The sequence below is a fragment of the Manacus vitellinus genome, unplaced genomic scaffold, assembly GCF_001715985.3.
Source record: "Manacus vitellinus isolate BGI_N305 unplaced genomic scaffold, ASM171598v3 scaffold_58_pilon, whole genome shotgun sequence".
Classification (NCBI taxonomy): domain Eukaryota; kingdom Metazoa; phylum Chordata; class Aves; order Passeriformes; family Pipridae; genus Manacus; species Manacus vitellinus.
In genome coordinates this window covers 824,161-841,274 of record NW_021940671.1, presented here as the reverse complement: position 1 = coordinate 841,274, position 17,114 = coordinate 824,161, and the positions used below count along the sequence as shown (strand labels likewise).

The 17,114-nt window shown below is 44.4% G+C and overlaps 1 protein-coding gene across 2 annotated transcripts in view; it reads left to right on the top strand.

Moving 5' to 3' along the window:
• Nucleotides 1-17,114, top strand: part of SLC5A1 (solute carrier family 5 member 1) — a 43,506-nt gene that overhangs the window by 21,645 nt on the left and 4,747 nt on the right. For both annotated transcript variants that reach the window (XM_018081984.2, XM_018081983.2), the window contains 9 exons: nt 6,024-6,128; nt 8,470-8,529; nt 8,882-8,986; nt 11,924-12,029; nt 12,266-12,346; nt 13,465-13,685; nt 14,569-14,704; nt 15,447-15,554; nt 16,511-16,661. In XM_018081984.2, the coding sequence (XP_017937473.1) occupies nt 6,024-6,128; nt 8,470-8,529; nt 8,882-8,986; nt 11,924-12,029; nt 12,266-12,346; nt 13,465-13,685; nt 14,569-14,704; nt 15,447-15,554; nt 16,511-16,661 (1,073 nt within the window). The remainder of the gene's footprint in view (nt 1-6,023; nt 6,129-8,469; nt 8,530-8,881; nt 8,987-11,923; nt 12,030-12,265; nt 12,347-13,464; nt 13,686-14,568; nt 14,705-15,446; nt 15,555-16,510; nt 16,662-17,114) is intronic.

The window sequence follows — 17,114 nt, the reverse complement described above, 5'->3', positions numbered from 1 at the left end:
AACCAATGAAAGTATAGAAAGTTCAGTCAGAGATGTGATCTTAGTTCTGCCACAGCCAGAGCTGAGTGTGATGTTTTCCTTCTGTGCCTTGACTTCTCATTTGTGCCACGTCAGGGCTGACCTGGAGTGGTTCCTGATAACCCCAACACATTCCCACAGTTGGGGTGGGGGAGTTGTTTTGCAAGAGGACTCTTGTTTGTGGGATTTCTCTCCTGCCATTTCAGGATAATGACCCTTGTCATGTCATTGCTTTCTGGAACAGAGAAAAATGAAGAAAAGAAAATCCTTCCACAAACTTGTTATAAATTTAATTCCCTCACACTAAGTGTATTTTTCAGCAGTTGTGCTCTGTTCTGTGCTCTGCAGGGCACCCACAAATGAGTTTTCTGACCCCACAGGGGAAGAGGCTCATTTGCAGTGTATTAGGATCTCTTACTGACAGTCTGGAAAGGGATTCTATTCTGTTCACTGAAATGATATAATAGCTGTGATTTAGTAGATAGGAGGAGACTCTGGTAACCAAGGCTAGAGGTCACTCCCACTTTTAGTATGGATTTTACATGTTTGTCTGTCACTGGCAAATTGTTGTATGATTTAATTTCTCAAGGTATAAAGTAGGAGCAAGACACTAATCCTGGGCCAAATCTGTCCTGCCTTGGCTCTGATTGTTCTGCTCCAGAGAGCCCATGAAGATTGTTCAGTATTTTGCAGAACCAAGCCCACAGATGATTTCTGGCTGTTCTGCTGAGGTGATAGGTCACTTCTGTGGCAGTTCACTGAAATCACTGCCCTTGTGCCGTGGATGAGCCAACTCAGTAGTTCCAGTAGTTCATTAGGGTTAAAGTTGTACAATTACATTCTCACAGATTACCAGAAATTGAAATCTGTCGTTGGTTAATCATAATGGCAAGAAATGCTGTGCCCTTTCCACAGTCTTTTTACAGAAACTGAGAGAAGAATCTTCAAGAAACTGGTTTTGATCTCTTGGTCTTTGAGGGAAATATCTTCAGGAAAGACTCATATGGCTCTTTAGATCCTCTTAACCAGCTTTGCTTTTCCCAAAAAGACACAGGGAAGCTCAAGGCAAGTGACAGTTTTGTAGCAGGGGGCCTTGCCAACCCAATTTGAGCTCCCTTTGCCAGGGGAAGGAGTTGGGGTGAACCAAATACTTGCTGCCACTGCAGGAAATGAAGTATCCATTCCTGGAGAACAGTCAGCATTGGCAGGAGCCACTCTCACAGGATTATCAGCCTGTCATGCACAACTGAAAATTCCAACATCCTCTTTGGAAACTTTCCTGCTTTGGGATTTTTTCCTTCAGGTTCTGTAGTTTTGCAGACAGAGCTGTCTGCACAAAATTATGGGTTACCTTCTGTGCCTCAGTTCCTGAGGCAATGAGTGGTAATAGGACAAAGAGTATCTGCTGGGCATCTGAAGGCCAGCTGTGGTTAGGAAGATTTGCTGGATGGTAGGCAGGAAGGATGCAGGTCAAGGACATACCACACTTCAAACAGAAATGTAACTCAGCTCATCTGTTGTACCTGTTGATCTTTGTGGGACAGATAAGAATTAGGGAAAAAAACCCAATAGATTTTTGCTTCAGTTCTGCATGGCTTATCTCCCTGGCCATCAGAACTCACCATGGGGATGATTTCTCTGATCTCTGGAGCCAGCTAATTTTTACATATTCTCAGAATTTTCCCCACTTGCTGAATCTGACACACATACAAGGGACCAGCAATGACAACTCCATTGTGTTGTATTTCCTTTTCTGAGGTAAAGCAGAATGAGAAATTAACTTATTTTGTCAAGTTCCATGCAAAAAAAAAAAAGTGTGTAATCAATAGTTTTCAGGGTAAAAAGAATAATACACCAAGCAAAGCTTTGGAAAACTTCAGTGAAACTGATTTCTGTAGAATCCATCAGAATTTTCCAGCTGGCTGGGAGGTGTTGTTCCTGTCTCAGAGAATGAAGGTGGGAAGGCATCAGATCAACCTGGTTGTGCCTGTGCTGCTCCAAGAGCCATCGGGCTTGTTGGAACACAGAGACCCTTTTGATGTGTGTTGTGTATCCACCCCCTGCCTTAGTGAGTTGGGAAGTGTATAAATGGGGTTAGCTGGGCAAAAATGCAATGCATAGAATTTACAGATTAATTGGGAAAGCAGAGTAAACCCCTACACTTCCTTCTTTGGGTCTCAGAGCCTCAGAAGTGTGGCAGTAATATTTCATTGTAGCATTGTACAGATTTTTCCAAAGTGGCTGAGGGTGACCCCAAAAACTACGTCTTTGTATCAGAGTAAAGTCACATGTTGTAGGGAAGAGTTGTGAGTAAAAGAAAAGCATTAACAGTGTCAAGGAGTAGTTCTCCATCCAGGGAATGAGAAATGTGTCAGGGAAGAGGGATTTGAGAAGCAGCTTCTGCAGGTGACCCCTGATGAGGAGGAGCCCCTGCTGTTCTCTGTGACGGCCTAAAGGCCACAGGGAGCTTGGGATCAGTGGGAAAAGGGCTGGATACTGAGCTAACACCTTCTACCAGGAGGGCAGACACTGGGGCAGAGGAGATGTACTGGCAGGTCCTGGAAGGGAGAGAATCCATAGGGTGGAAGTTGTGCCCACTGTCACTGCAGCCATCGCTGACTTGCACAGGGTTTGGAACAGTGAGTGCCAGGATGTTGGTGCATCCTCAAGTTAACGAGCAGAGCAAGGTGAAACAGTTAATGAATAACATGAAAAAACACAGTGATCATCATCTGCCTCAGGGTGCTGGCACTTCTCCTGAACAGAGTGCTCTTGTTAAAATCTGACCTCTTAATATATTTTAAAAGAGTTAATGTTCCACGTTTGCCTCAGGTTAGTTCAGTGTTTTGTCCTCTCTCCCTCTTAGCAGCTTTTGTTTCTTTCAATCAACTTTCTTCTTTACTCTTCCTCCTAGATCTGTCTTTAAAATCAATTCACTAACACATTCACTGAGAACAGATAACACTGCCAGAAGGTTGTTTCCCACTGCCATTCCCCAGTTTCAGCCCAGGGTTCTTTAGGTGTGCAGCAGCATCTAGCAGTGGCAAATCAAGAATTCCAGCAATCAGCCTTTCCAGCACAGAAATACCTCAGCAGTAAGTTCTTCAGTAAGACAGCTCAGACTCAGAGCCCATCTGCCTTCTTCTCTCATCCTTAAAATATGGCAGATGGGAAATTTCTCGGTCCCCTCTGGCATCAGCAGCTCATGGGGTGTGAGGGTGTTTGGCCAACACTCCTCCTGCTGTGACCACACTGCAGCTTTAAGGGTAACCTGCATTTTCCCAGCTATGAAACCACATTCCTCCTTTCCATGTATACATGACTAAAAACACTTTTTAAATTGCACCCATTATTAGGATGTGTTGATCTTCCAGTTCTGCTGCACTGGATGTTCCCTAATTCAGAGAGGAAAATGTGGATAGTGAAGGTGGGATCTGCATTCCCATTGTTTTGTTCTTGCACTGGCCCTAAATATGTTGGTAATTTTGCATTGCTTTGGTTTGGGTTTGTATTTTTCTTTCAATACAATTGTACTTTGGGCAAAGTTGGGAACACAGCATCATCAGTGTGTCCTACAGTGTGTCCTGGGCTTTCAGGCACTCAGCCAAAGCTTCTGACTGTCAGTTCTTAAAGTTCTTCATTAGCTGCCTTTGTTCCTTGGATCTGTCTGCATTTTAAGCTTTTGAAACAGGAGAAGGGAACACATTAAATAAATTCAGAGATTAATGTGGTTAATATTTTCTGGTGATTGCATTTCTAGTAACCTAGATTTAAGTTTAATTATTCATCTCCAAGGAAAGCACTGGACAACAGTGCTAATGCTTGGTATAAATGGTATTTGTTTCTTCACCATCATTGCTGGGAAAACACTGTTGCTGTCACAAAGAGGTTAGAAGAGACAGAGGTCTCTTATTTGCCAATGTTTGTTGCAACACTTATCACTCCTGTAGAAATATGTCATATGACAAACTGGTTACAGTCCTGTAGGGCACAACTGACTTCTAGAAATATGTATAAAACCCCAAATCCAGAACCAAGTGAACTTAGAGACATAAATTTCCTGTGACAGCAAAAGAACAGCATTTCTGCAAAAAGACTAGAAGAAACCAGGGGATCAAACTGAGGAAAGGAGAAGAAAGTGGAAAAGAACGAGTGGAATCCTCTGAATTGTAATTGTATGTTGCATATATTCAATGGGGGAGGATAATCTATTTGTTATTAGAGATCAGGAATGGGAGTTGAAGAGCATGGTTTCTATTTCTGGCTGTGGCACAGCTCTGTAGAATAAATCTGCTCTTCAGAGTTGGATTTCTGTGATGAAATCCTTTATCCTTCTGAAACTCAGGTCATCATTCCTGTGCTCTCAGAAACATTGATGTAATATTTGCTGCTGCTCAAAGCACTCACTGCAGCCACTGCAGACCTGGAGAGTTGTAACTATTCCTTTTATATGTACTTTAGGACCCTAAAAATCTCCCAGTGAGGTGGACACAAGGAATACTTCTCCCTTTTGTAAAATTACTCCATTCTAACTACCTGTACTTGGCAATTACATAAGGAGAATGTGCTGGATGCAGGTCCTGTGTTCATACATCTAAAAAACCATTTTTAAGCACCTTGGAATCTTGCAACATGGGAGAACTGCATAGGACAGGAGGGAATGGCTGAAGCTGTGTCAGGGCAGGGTTAGGTTGGATCTCAGGAGAAGGTTCTTCCCCCAGAGGGTGGTTGGCACTGCCCAGGCTCCCCAGGGCAGTGGGCACAGCCCCAAGGCTGCCAGAGCTCCAGGAGTGTTTGGACAATCCCTCAGGAACAGGGTGGGATTATTGGAGTGTCCTGTGCAGGGCCAGGGGTTGGTCTGGATGATCCTCGGGGGTCCCTTCCCACTCGGGATATTCCAGGATTCAAATGAGAGCATTAGAAGCTGGTCACAGAGGTTCTCTTGCCTGCTTTCTGCAAGGTTTTCTTTTATTTTTAACTCTGTTTCTTTTTCTTTTTTTTTTTTGTTTTTGATGGCTTTCAGAGGACGTAAGGCAAACATAAAAATGAATAAAAAAATGTTCCCTCACATCTTTTCATCTCGGAGCTGCTCCCATGTCCTCTGCCCACCATACCCAGTCCAACCTCTTTTCATGCTCAAGTTGTCACCCTGCATCCTTCAGCACTTGACTCTGTAAATCATCACTGGGTATTTCTGCTGCCTTTAATGTTTTCATTTTGAGGAAATGAAGCTCATTCCTTTTCATCTTTTCTATTGTTTGAGCTACTTAATTAAGAATTAGATCTTGATGAATGGCTCCTGCCTGTCTGTAATCCAACAGGAACCTTTCCTTGTTTTAATCTCTCCCTGTTCATCAATTCCTGTGTTCTTCCCACTGTTCTGTTTGTTTGATCAGTGAAATATTTGGGGGTCTTAGAGATCCAGCACTTCTTAAATATAATTCCTTGATTTGCAGTTGGTTGTAACTTCCAGGAGCACTTTCTCAGCAGGTATTTCTGCCATGCAGCTTTCAGAATTTAATTCAGTAATCGAATATCTTTTAGCTAAAAGTGAACCAATACAACTCTCCCTGGTGGCATGTTTAGATCCACAGACTGTGCAATATGAAACCAGTTTGACAGGGGAATGCACTTTTCTTGTCCTCCTGGAACAAGACAGATCACAGTCTTCTGCCTTGATTGTCTGGGTATCATCCAAATGTCAATTAGACAAGTTCTGCAAGTATTGGTGTAATACCCTTTTGGACTCAACTGGAAGATGTTTCATGCAACATCCCATTTTTCCTCACTGTTGTAGAGGTATATGATGGCTGGAGTCCCAGGTTTCAGGGGGACAGTAAGTGGAAATCTTGAAAGTTGTCAGGGAATTTGGTTGTCAGCCATTCTCATCATCACCTTCTGACCACGGATAGGCAAGAGTTCAAAGTGCCAAATGAAGATTTTTTTTTTTTTTTAAGTTACCATAACAGGACCTATTTGCCAACTACTGTTCTTTCTGTTTGCAGATTGGTGCTTCTCTGTTTGCCAGCAACATTGGCAGTGGGCACTTTGTGGGCATAGCAGGAACAGCAGCAGCTAGCGGGATTGCCATCGGAGGCTACGAATGGAATGTAAGTGCCACTTCTGTGAGTGGATGCATTTGGGACGTGAGCATTATCTCAGAGCTTATCCACAATAACATTGCCCAATAATTTAACACTGTCAGAGTTTGTGCTTGGCAACACTTGTTTTCTGCACAGACCTGGAAGAGCCAATATAATCTGCTGTTTAGCCTGTCCTCCTTGGACCTTGTCCAAGCCACTGGAAAAAGATGACTCTTTTCTGTTGGATGAGGCTTTTTAGAGAGCATTTGAACCAAATAAATCAGTGGGTTCTCTTCTCTGTGCATATGTTTTGATTTCTTCTCAAGTATTTTGATTCTATGATTTAAGTCCATGATTCTATGATTCTATTTATGAAGAACCCTTTCAGACTCCAGGATACTGGGAAGAGTTTATCAGGTTTGTAATCCACGATAATTTTTACAGCATTTTGCTATGTAGGAGTTGTTGAAGGGGCTTTGATTTCTTCACAGGCTATTAAGAAATTTTGGGCATCCCTCACAAGCACCTACTTTGCAAAAACCTTTTCCTCTTTGCTCTCTCCTTTTCTAATTACATGTGTGTTTTTCTCAGGGTTGCACTACAGGGTAGAGGTGTCCAAGCTGACTTTAAATGAGCTACCTGGAGTACCAGGGACAGTGTTAACTGCAGGGGCACAGGGATTCACAGCAGCTACTTCAGCCCATTTCCTTGTATTCTCAGGCTCTGTGGGTGTGGGTAATAATGTCCTTGTTCTGCTTAATTCACCTTCGGGGAAGGGATTAGGCCGCGACACAAAGGATTTAATGAGCCTACACAGGTCGATACTTCCCTTGCATTTAATTCTAAGCAGTGAAAGAATCACACCAGCCCGAGGGGTTTGACTTGTGTTCCTTAGCAAGGAGATGGTTGTTGCAAATACTCAAGTACTGGTATGATATAGATGTTTAAGGAGAAGGATAAAGCCTAAAATGAACTGTATGAGATGTGCACAGTTAATCTGTCAGCTTTCTCTTTTTGATTGTATTAGGCTTGTAACAGACCTGATTCCCCTTCTTCTTCTACCAAAACAAAGCAAAACAAAACAGAACACAAATCTCTAGGGCCCATATCCTTTTCCAGACATCTCTCCCTCTAACACTTAATCTCCTGGGAGATTCCTTCTGTGCTCATATCAATACACGGGGTACAACAATTGTTGTTTAGGAAGCAGCAACAGTACATGTGTGTGTTTGAGCAGACTCTGCATATTCCTGACTTGTGACACAGTGGGAGTGCTGGGCAGGTTCACAGACATGGGGGAAGTATTGCTCTTCACTGTATAACCTGATTCTCCTCTTGAAAGTACTGCTAAGTTTGACTGTTACCATCCTTGTGTTCCACTGAAATTATTTCTAATTTGTATCAGTATGACAGCAGAAGCCAACCAGGTATTTCTTGTCCATCTTATGGTTTTTGTCTAGGGGCAGAATTTAAAAGGTACAGTTAAAAGGCCCTCTAAGCCCTGTGGGCAGAATAAATACTGAATGCAGTTCTGACAGCAGGAATTTGTTCTGTACTTATCAATTTACATATGCACAGCTGTATATCAGAGAGCATTCTAGCCATTTACATCAGCAAACTGTGGCACTGCAATCCTGGAAGATCTGTAGCTCACAGAACACACATGGTAACACAAAATATATCATTAAATGGGAGTGTGGACATACAAAACATTTTACAAATTGCAGGTGGTGCATCCTGTACAGTGTATGAGATTGTTGTAAAACAGTCCATCTCACAGAGACCCTGTGCAGAAGGTAATTAATGATCAAAATAATGATCAGAAGAAGTGCTGCTCTCCACAGTACCTCCACTTGCAGGTGTTGGGACACAGCACTGCAGCAGAGCTGACTGGGAGTGGGAAAGTTCCTGCATTAGTGGCTCTGGGATCAAGATGCTGCAAATAGGTCCCAGGTATCAGGCTTCACCCTCCTAAATATTTCCCAGAACAGTAATCCTGTGGGCTGGTTGCCTTTTAACCATTGTTAAACCAGGCTCCCTGGGCTTGCTCTGAAGAGGGCTGGGACAGTCTGGTGCCATTGGTGGAGTGGTGTTTTGATAGTGGAGGGCAATCCTGTGAGCAGAAATCAGCTGTATATATATATTACAATCCAGGCTGCATTGTACCTTACAAAGTTTTTAGCTTAGATTTTATTCCCAAATTTTCAACTGTAAATCAAAACACAGAGCAGATCCTCCCTCACCCCCCTGCAATACCTGGGTTTATGTGGATTCAATGGTCTCCACCTTCTGTTGGGGCTGATAACTGGTCTTTGGGAGTGGTGTCTAGAGAGAGGGGCTAATTCAACTGTTCTTGTCTTGGCTGCAGGCTCTGATATTTGTGGTGATTCTGGGATGGGTCTTTGTCCCCATCTACATCAAAGCTGGGGTAAGTCCAAACAGTGCTTTACACTTGTCTTTGCTGCTCATGTTTGCAGACCAGGTCTGGAATATTGCAAAGCCATGATGAATGGCACAAGATCTGAGTGTGCCAGAACAGTCCTACATTATGTCTGTGCAATTGAAAAATGAGGATTCTCTGCTCTAAGACCTGAGCTGAGGAGTACTTGGTGCTTCCTCCTTGTTCTCCCTTGATTCCTGGAGCTGCTCTTCCTTGCAACTGCATTTGCAGCTCCCCCCCTTTTTGTGCTCCCCTCTCACAGTACCTGAGTACAAAAAATCTTCCTGTGGTTTGATCTGAACCTGTTCCCCCTGGTCTGAAAGCTTCTCTCCCTCCCCAGGTGGTCACAATGCCGGAGTATCTGAAGAAGCGTTTTGGTGGGAAACGGATCCAAGTCTACCTGTCAGTCCTTTCCCTGATCCTGTATGTTTTCACAAAGATCTCAGTAAGTAAAACTTCTACAGCATTTCTTCTATCCTACATTGATCTAAAGAAAACAAACCCCCATTTACAATATTGCTCAAACAATTGGTCATTTGTTTCTGGTTCGGAGCCCTTGGTTGAATTAACAACTGTAAAAGTGTGATTTTGTGTTTCCTTTATTCTGTCCAGTGAGACTCTGTAGCCAGATCTGTGCTGCCATCCAAGTTTTTTCCTTCCTGACAATGTCTCTTGATGCTTTATCTTTCTTTTTTAGAGTTTACTTCTACTTACGCTCTCCTCTAGAAATGTCAAAGTGGAGGGAAACTTGTATTATAGTCTGTTATTTTAGGCATTCATGAAATCTATGGCAGGAATTTTTGTCCTTAGGCTTCATATTTATCCACTGATAATGGCACTGAACATGCCATCAGTAATACAGATGAGGGAAAAGAGCAAAGAGGGCTATGGATCAAAAAAGAATAATAGGAATTAGAAAATGGAAGAGTGGGAAATGCAGAAGCAGGAAATTGTAACAGCTGAGGTGAAAGAAGTGGAGATTCTTTTAATGGGCAAGTGATTGGTGTAAAGTTTCAGGTGCTATGAAGTTAATGTTTATTAAGTCTATGGATATGTTTCTGGGAAGTAGTGAAGAGAGCTGCTATTTCCCATATATCTTAAAACTACCAAGCCTGTAAAGAAGTCCACAGTTCAGGCAATCCTCAATCTGTTGTTTTGCAGAAATTGCCATGGCAGATTACTCTTTGCCCTCTGAATGGGAGCTGAGTGATAATAGTGCAATTTAAGCTAAAAGATTGACCTTTTGCTCTCATTCTCACATCTTCGTGATAACTGATCCTTAGGGAGGTTATAAATTAACAGCTTGGTGCTGTGGAGCGGGACTCAGAGCTGGATTTCCAGATGTATCAAAAGGATTACACAGTTTGCTGCAGTTGTGCTTAACCATCATAATCAGAAGTCCCAGGTGTAACACAGAGTTCTGGCAGCTCCAGCCCAGAGAAGCTCCTCCCATCGGTGACTCACGTTCCCACTGGGAACACGTGTTTGTCACCAGCCTGTCGAGGTGCTCCCTGGGCTCTGAACTGACTCTCTGGCTTTGAGTGCCAGCCTAGGCCATTCCAGGTATCTGATTATGGGATTTTCCCCAATTTCAGTTAGTGTCCTTCCAGGAAAGACAGGTTCTGCATTCAAGCTCTCAGTGTGGTCATGAGGCTGAACACATGAACCTCTCCTGCTCCTGTGGTCCTTGTTATGAGGATGCAAAGCAATAGCCAAGGGATCCCCCTTGGGCCCCACTCTACCATTGGCCCCTCACAGCTTCCCATCACCCCATGTGTTCCAGGTGTGTGTGTGGAGGTGCCACGGAGCTGGGGCTCTGTGCTGTGCAGGGGAAAAGGAAGTATTGGAAGGCAATAATCTAACTGGGAAGGAGGAGCAGTGGAGCTGGAAGATAGCTGAGCAGTTTGAAGAAGCTCATACATTACTCAGGATGCTCAATAATTAACTATACATTTCTTGCTGGGAGTCATTTTAGGACCATTAATATTTAGTCATATGTAGGCTAAAGCCAAGAACAACAAAAGAAAGGTCTGGGACATGGGCTGACCAGTGGTGTGAAGAGATAGGGAAAAAATTACCATAGAGAGAAGGGGCAAAGGATATGGTCTGATAGCCCCTGAGGTGAGAGCTGAAGGTCCTGGTTCCCCGTTCTGAACTAAAGTCTATAAGAAATCTACTCCAGAGGCAGAGTTTTGGGAGTGGGATTGTGATTCACACTCTGCTCCACAGTTGTTTCCTGCATGCCAGGGCAGTGGGGCTGCAGAGGTTGGGGCCTCTTCCTCGTTCCTCAGCCGGACCTAGGGGTGAGGTTTCCACATCTCTGGAATGAAGAGGGTTTTTCCATGTGGCATCTTCAGTAGCCAGGCTGGAGAACAGTGTGTGTGCCCAGCTGAGGCAGTAGCAGTGCTGGTGCCTGCTCTGGGATCCCAGGCTCTGCCTGCCCTCGGGAACCTCCCTCCTGTGTGGGAGGCTTTGCCCCAGGGCATGGCCACTGTTGCTCTTTGTTTCAGGCTCCTGAACCCCACAGGGACCTGCAGGGTTAACTGAGGGTAGAGCCCTCCTGCAGTGGTGAGGGACACAAAGCAAGGTGGGCAGGTGGGGTTGGAGAGCAGCCCATGAACTGGATGCTCAGGAGCAGCCTCTAATGAAAACATAATTTACAGTAATGCATCACAAGTGCACTGGGGCAGATTATTCTGATTGCAAACTTGTATAAAAAACACTGATGCAAATTATCTCTAAATCAGGAACTGATTTAATGTGATTAACATCCCTGTGTTACTCTGAAACCTGAACAATTCCTTTCTTATGCAAGAGCTCAAGGTCTCTTCCCTTAGTCAACTGATGTCGGTTCTTCTGACAGGAACTTAAAAATAGAGACAATACAAGATGTTTGCCTTTAATGCAAATGCACCATTTGTCCTGAACCAGCAGGACGAGCTACAGCACATGTGTGTGAGCAGGAAAGGGAAGGGACTTGTGCAGTAGCACTGATTGAAGAGAACTGTGCCGTGTCCTGGAGGTGCCTCACAGTCCATCCCTGCACAGGGCAGTGAACGTGGCCTCAGTTTTAAGCAGTTTTTTACTAAGCTGTCTCTCAGTCCCAAAGCACAGAGCAGCAAGGTGACTCTGTCTGTGAAAACAATCTGTTCAAAAAGGTCTGGAAACACTTTGAGAAGTGTCGCACCCCTTGTACTGGAACTCCCACAGCCCTGAGGGGAGACTGGCAGGTGTATGGAAATGGCTTCTGTTTTCTTTTTGATTTGTGTGTGCAGGACTATCAGGGGCACAGTTGTGTATTTCAGTGCCCTCATCATGGCTGTGTAATATGTCATTATCAGGAATTTAAATGTTGCTTCATCTGTGATTTTTTGTTTTCCAGGCTGACATATTCTCTGGAGCTGTATTTATCCAGCTGGCCATAGGGCTGAATCTGTATGTGGCCATAATTATCCTGCTTTCTATTACTGCTCTTTACACCATCACAGGTGAGTTTACCAAGCAGTCTGATACACCAAAGAAGTTGGGGGAGCCAGCAAAAAAGAGAAGAGGGAAGATGGGGAGGAGAGGGGGAATTCCCCTGGAAGGGGAATTATTTACAGAGGTCTTTGAAAGAGAGAGGTGGTGGGAAAAGTGTAAAAAAAAAAAAAATTCCACCGAGGCATTTGCACAGGGCTGACTTATTTGTCCTGACTTATCTGTCCTGACTTTTCTTTGCCAACAGGTGGCCTCGCAGCTGTGATTTACACAGACACCTTACAAACATTCATCATGGTAGTGGGATCCTTTGTTCTCATGGGATTTGGTAAGTAAATCAGATGAACTAAACTGGAATGTTCAATCACAAATCCTGCAGTGGCTGTGGAAATGAATCCTGCAGTGTGAAACTGGTACTTTAACTGGCAGGTTTCAGTTCATATATCTATTTATCAGGGAAGAAAACAGGCATGTTGCCAAAAACAGGCACACTGCCAAAGCCCTTTAGTCACTGAGTCACTGTTTCCTAAGCACAGGTGTGCACAGGGTAATAAACAGCATCCCATGACACCTCAGGACTTGTGATGGCTAATGAGGTGAAAGTGGAGTTGTTTGCAGATAATGATGATACTCTTGAGAAGTTCAGAGAGCATCTTGTTTTAATAAGATTATAATTTCATAGACATTCAGATGCTAAGGCATGAAAATTCCTGATTCAAAGTGAAGAACTGTTGGTCCCACTGCATGAATCTTCCTGTTTCCAGCTTGTGTTAAACAACCCAAACACCTGAGCATTTTAAGGAAGCTTTGCAGCTGATCTGTGGGTGTCACTTTATCACCAGCTGGACAAGAGACACAAATGGAATGTTTATGGATGGGACAATGTGTATGTCCAGAAGACCACGTGCATTTTAAAACAGAAATGATGCTGTTAAACTGAATTTAGGAAGGGGTCATAGGAAAGAAAGAAGTAGTGATAAGGGTCCATGAACTTGTGGTGTCCTTTCTTATCTTTCTAGTTACTCAGCACTTGGTTTTCCCCTGGTGAGGTCTTTCGTTGAATTTAAATTATTCCACCACTGTTACAACAGAAATAACTTTAGACTGACCTAACCTGGGAAGACCCTGCCTTAGGTTCTCCCTAGGTCAGCATGTGTGGAAAAAATGTATCACCTCTTGGCAAGGCCTGTTGAAGAGATGCTGGAGCCCAACCCAGCATTTGTGAGCTCCGCAGAAACCTGACAGGAAAGGTCACTTTGGTTCTTGTTGTGGGAATACTTCCAAACCCCTGTGTGTGTTTCCTGACACTGCCCATGTCAGCAGGTTGGAATTTTTACATCCATATTAAAGAGGTTTTTCTCCTCACATTCTCAAGCCCTATTTGAGATTTCAGTAATAAATCCTTTAGCGCTACTTTTATTTTCTCTTTTATTTTCTATTTTGCAGCCTTTAAGGAAGTGGGAGGGTACGAGGCTTTCATGCAGAAGTACATGGAAGCAATTCCATCCAACACCTCCTATGGGGGCACTGACATTGATCCCGAGTGCTACACCCCCCGGCAGGACGCCTTCCACATCTTCCGAGACGCCGTCACCGGAGACCTGCCGTGGCCAGGGCTGGTCTTTGGCCTCAGTGTCCTGGCCCTGTGGTACTGGTGCACAGATCAGGTACTGTGGCAGCAGGATGCCTTGGGAATGCCCAGCACACAACTCCAGTGTGACCTTCCCCCCTGTAATGCAAAACTGGGCCACAGAACTGGCCCTTAGTTCAAGACTGCTCAGTGACTTTCCAGTTCCTGGTTTCCAAACCCCTCTGACATGTGATAAAATGGAATGGGTGTTCTTTCAAGTCTTCCTACACACCTGTGCCCAGCACATCCTCCTCCTTTCTCATTTCTTGTGTGTGACCGTGTGTGCAAACACAGCGAGGTTGTGCTGTGAACATTTGATTAGGAAACCACACACCAAATGACCCTTATTAGAGGGTTCCCCTTTCAGTAAGACAAATTTGTTTCCTATTTGTGCAGCTTTTATCTTTGCATGCACAGTCTTGGAGAGATGTTCTTTATATGTAAGGTCTTTCAGCCTGGAGATACTTCCCCAATCTTCCTCCCTTCTCCCTAAAACCTACTGTCCAGTTTCCCCAAGAGATCACACTGACATGAGTAGAGAAAAGTGTGCTCCTGCACCAGCCCTAGCAAGTGATCTGTCTGCATCCTGAACTGTCAGAAAGGTAATCTTCACAATTTCTAAACAAAAGAACAAACCCCCCAATGTAACTGTATCCATTGCTCAGGCTATTCCTTTCTACCTTTTTAGTCTATCTGCTTTTCTTGTGAGAAAAGTCTTAGCTCTTATACACTGGATAAGTGATATTTTGCTTTACTTATTTCAAATATATACTCCGATTTTCATGTAGTTTTTATTTTTCCTGATGGCAGAAATGCTAAATAGGCTTTTTTGCTGTCACAGAGGTTAAGGAGCACCTTGTATCTGGAAAGTGGCATGGTGTGATCAGGGAAATGTTATAATTGCCATGTCTCACTGACAGGTTATTGTCCAAAGATGTCTCTCTGGCAAGAACATGTCCCATGTGAAGGCTGGTTGTGTCATGTGTGGATACCTCAAACTCTTGCCCATGTTTATCATAGTGATGCCTGGAATGATCAGCCGAATTTTGTACACAGGTATGCACACGGACACAGAAATGCACATTTCTTCTTGCTGCCCACCTTTCATTGCCAACCTCTCTGTCCTTTCCAAAATACCTGTTAGATTGTCATCTGTCGCTCAAATTGTCCAGGCACCTGTATGCACAAAACCTAACTGCACTGTAAGAAGCCACAAGTCTTGCTGTTTTCCCTGATCCCAGATTTCCACTGTTGTTATTGCTGTTCAATTAGTGTCCCTCCCCAGCTGTCCGACTGTTACAGCCCCACTCTGACTGAATGAGTGGGAAATGCTGTGCAGGTTGGGTACTCCCACTGGCATTCAGAGGGACAGGGCCATCAGTCCCAGACTGCAGGATCTGGGCCATGGCCAGTCCTGAGGGCAATGTGGGGAAATGCCCTTTGCCCATCTCTGACCAGCAGAGGGTCAGGCTGGGTTTGGCAGCAGGCAGAGGAGAGAGGGAGTGGGCTTTGTGTTCCTCTGCTTGTTTTTCTCCTTGCTCTCCTTGTGTTGTTCAGTCCTGCTCTGACCAATTAGTGCTGATTTTATTTTGACCTGCAGCACTTTTCAGTATTCCCTTAGAGAGGAAAGGAAGGAAAGAGTCTTAGAATCACCTTCCTCCCTGCCAGCAAACCAAGGATGATACCAAACATGTCAATCTGGTGGTTCGACACAGAGATACATTTTAGAAGCTCTACTAATTTGGGAGCAATCTGTTGTTTACATGACCTTGTCTAACTGCCTCGTTATCCTCCTCAGATGTGGTGGCTTGTGTTGTGCCTGAAATCTGTAAGCAGTACTGTGGCACCGCAGTGGGCTGCACAAATATTGCTTACCCAAAAATGGTAGTGGAGCTCATGCCAAATGGTAAGACACTGTCTGTATTTGTTGTTTCTTTGTTTTAGGAAAGGGGAAACTGCCAGACTGTAAAAACAAATGCTAGATGAGTCCAAGACCCATATTTAGTTCCAAAATTGTTGCTAGAACCATGTACTGTTAAGCAGAGGGGCTGTCTGTTTTAGCTGAAGCTGTGGGTGGAGAATAGCTCCACACTGACAGTGTCAGTTCTCAGCTGGAAAACACTGGGTGATGAAGCAGTAATTGAGCTCCCTTTCTGTGAAGGTGAAAAGTTACCTGCTTTGCCAGTGATTTATCAAAGACTCTCTGTGGCAGGACCTCTGAGTTGCAGGCCCACACCTGCAGTCTCCTGCCAGCCCCACAGAGGTGGGTGCTGGCTCAGAAGGGCAAAGAGACAGGTCATGTTCCTGTGCAGACCATGGCACTTCCCTGACAGCTTTAGCACTTCCCTGTATATGGTGACTGTTGTTCATAGCAGTGTATGCAGTACTTCCCCACACTGTGTGGCCAGACCACACCACCTGGAAAAGTGGCTTACTCTGGTTAAAAAATAGTAAAGGAAACTTATTTTTTTTGGCAAACACCTGGCTCACAAATATACTGCAAGCAAGTGAGCACTGACCTGCAAACAAGACAAATTATTTTTATAACTCTTGGGAAAAGTCTGCTTGATATTATTTTCTTTTTATTCCAGCATTTAATAAGACAGCATTCACTAAAGAAGTACCTATGTGCTAAAAGCTCAAGGGTTTCCCTGTCACTGCTTTAAATAGCTTTTCCCAGCTCAGCAGACATTGCTCTGCTTGCTTTGCAGGGAAGTGTCAGGCAGGGGGTTGTGTCAGGCACGGGAATCTGCCACCCACGCTCAGAGCTGGCTGGGAAGGGGCAGCCACGCTCAGTGGATGGGGAGGTCCTGAGGCTCTTCACAAAATGCTCATCCCCGTTCCCTTGTGTCTGTGTTCCAGGTCTGCGGGGTCTGATGCTGTCAGTCATGTTGGCCTCCCTCATGAGCTCCCTGACTTCCATTTTTAACAGTGCCAGTACTTTGTTCACTGTGGACATTTACACCAAAATCCGGACCCGAGCGTCTGAGAAGGAGATGATGTTGGCCGGCAGGTGAGCGCGGCCGCCCTTCCCCGCAGCACCGACGGTTCCCGGCTGCTCCTCCCCGATCCCCAGGGCCGGGCGGAGCCTGCCTGGCAGAGCTGCAGTGGCCTCCTGTGGCCAGAGCCCCGTCCCACCGCACCGGCTCCTTTTGGGAAAACAGACTGATCCCAATGGAATCGACTGTCCATGAAGTAGCCAAACTAATTCTCAGTGCTTCCCACTACTATTCCAAAGGAATTCCTTTTAATTATCTTCCCAGGCTTCATGCTGCAGCATCAGTGAACTAGTTCTAGTTGATATGCTATTGATTGGACTCTGGATATAACAAACACAGGAAAAAAAGTGATTTTCTATGTTTTGATTGCATGTTTTGCCGTGTGCTGATGGATATTTGACCTACACAATACCCAGCTTGGATTTCTATTGTTTGTTCAGTGCTAATTGGCCATTATAATTGATTTC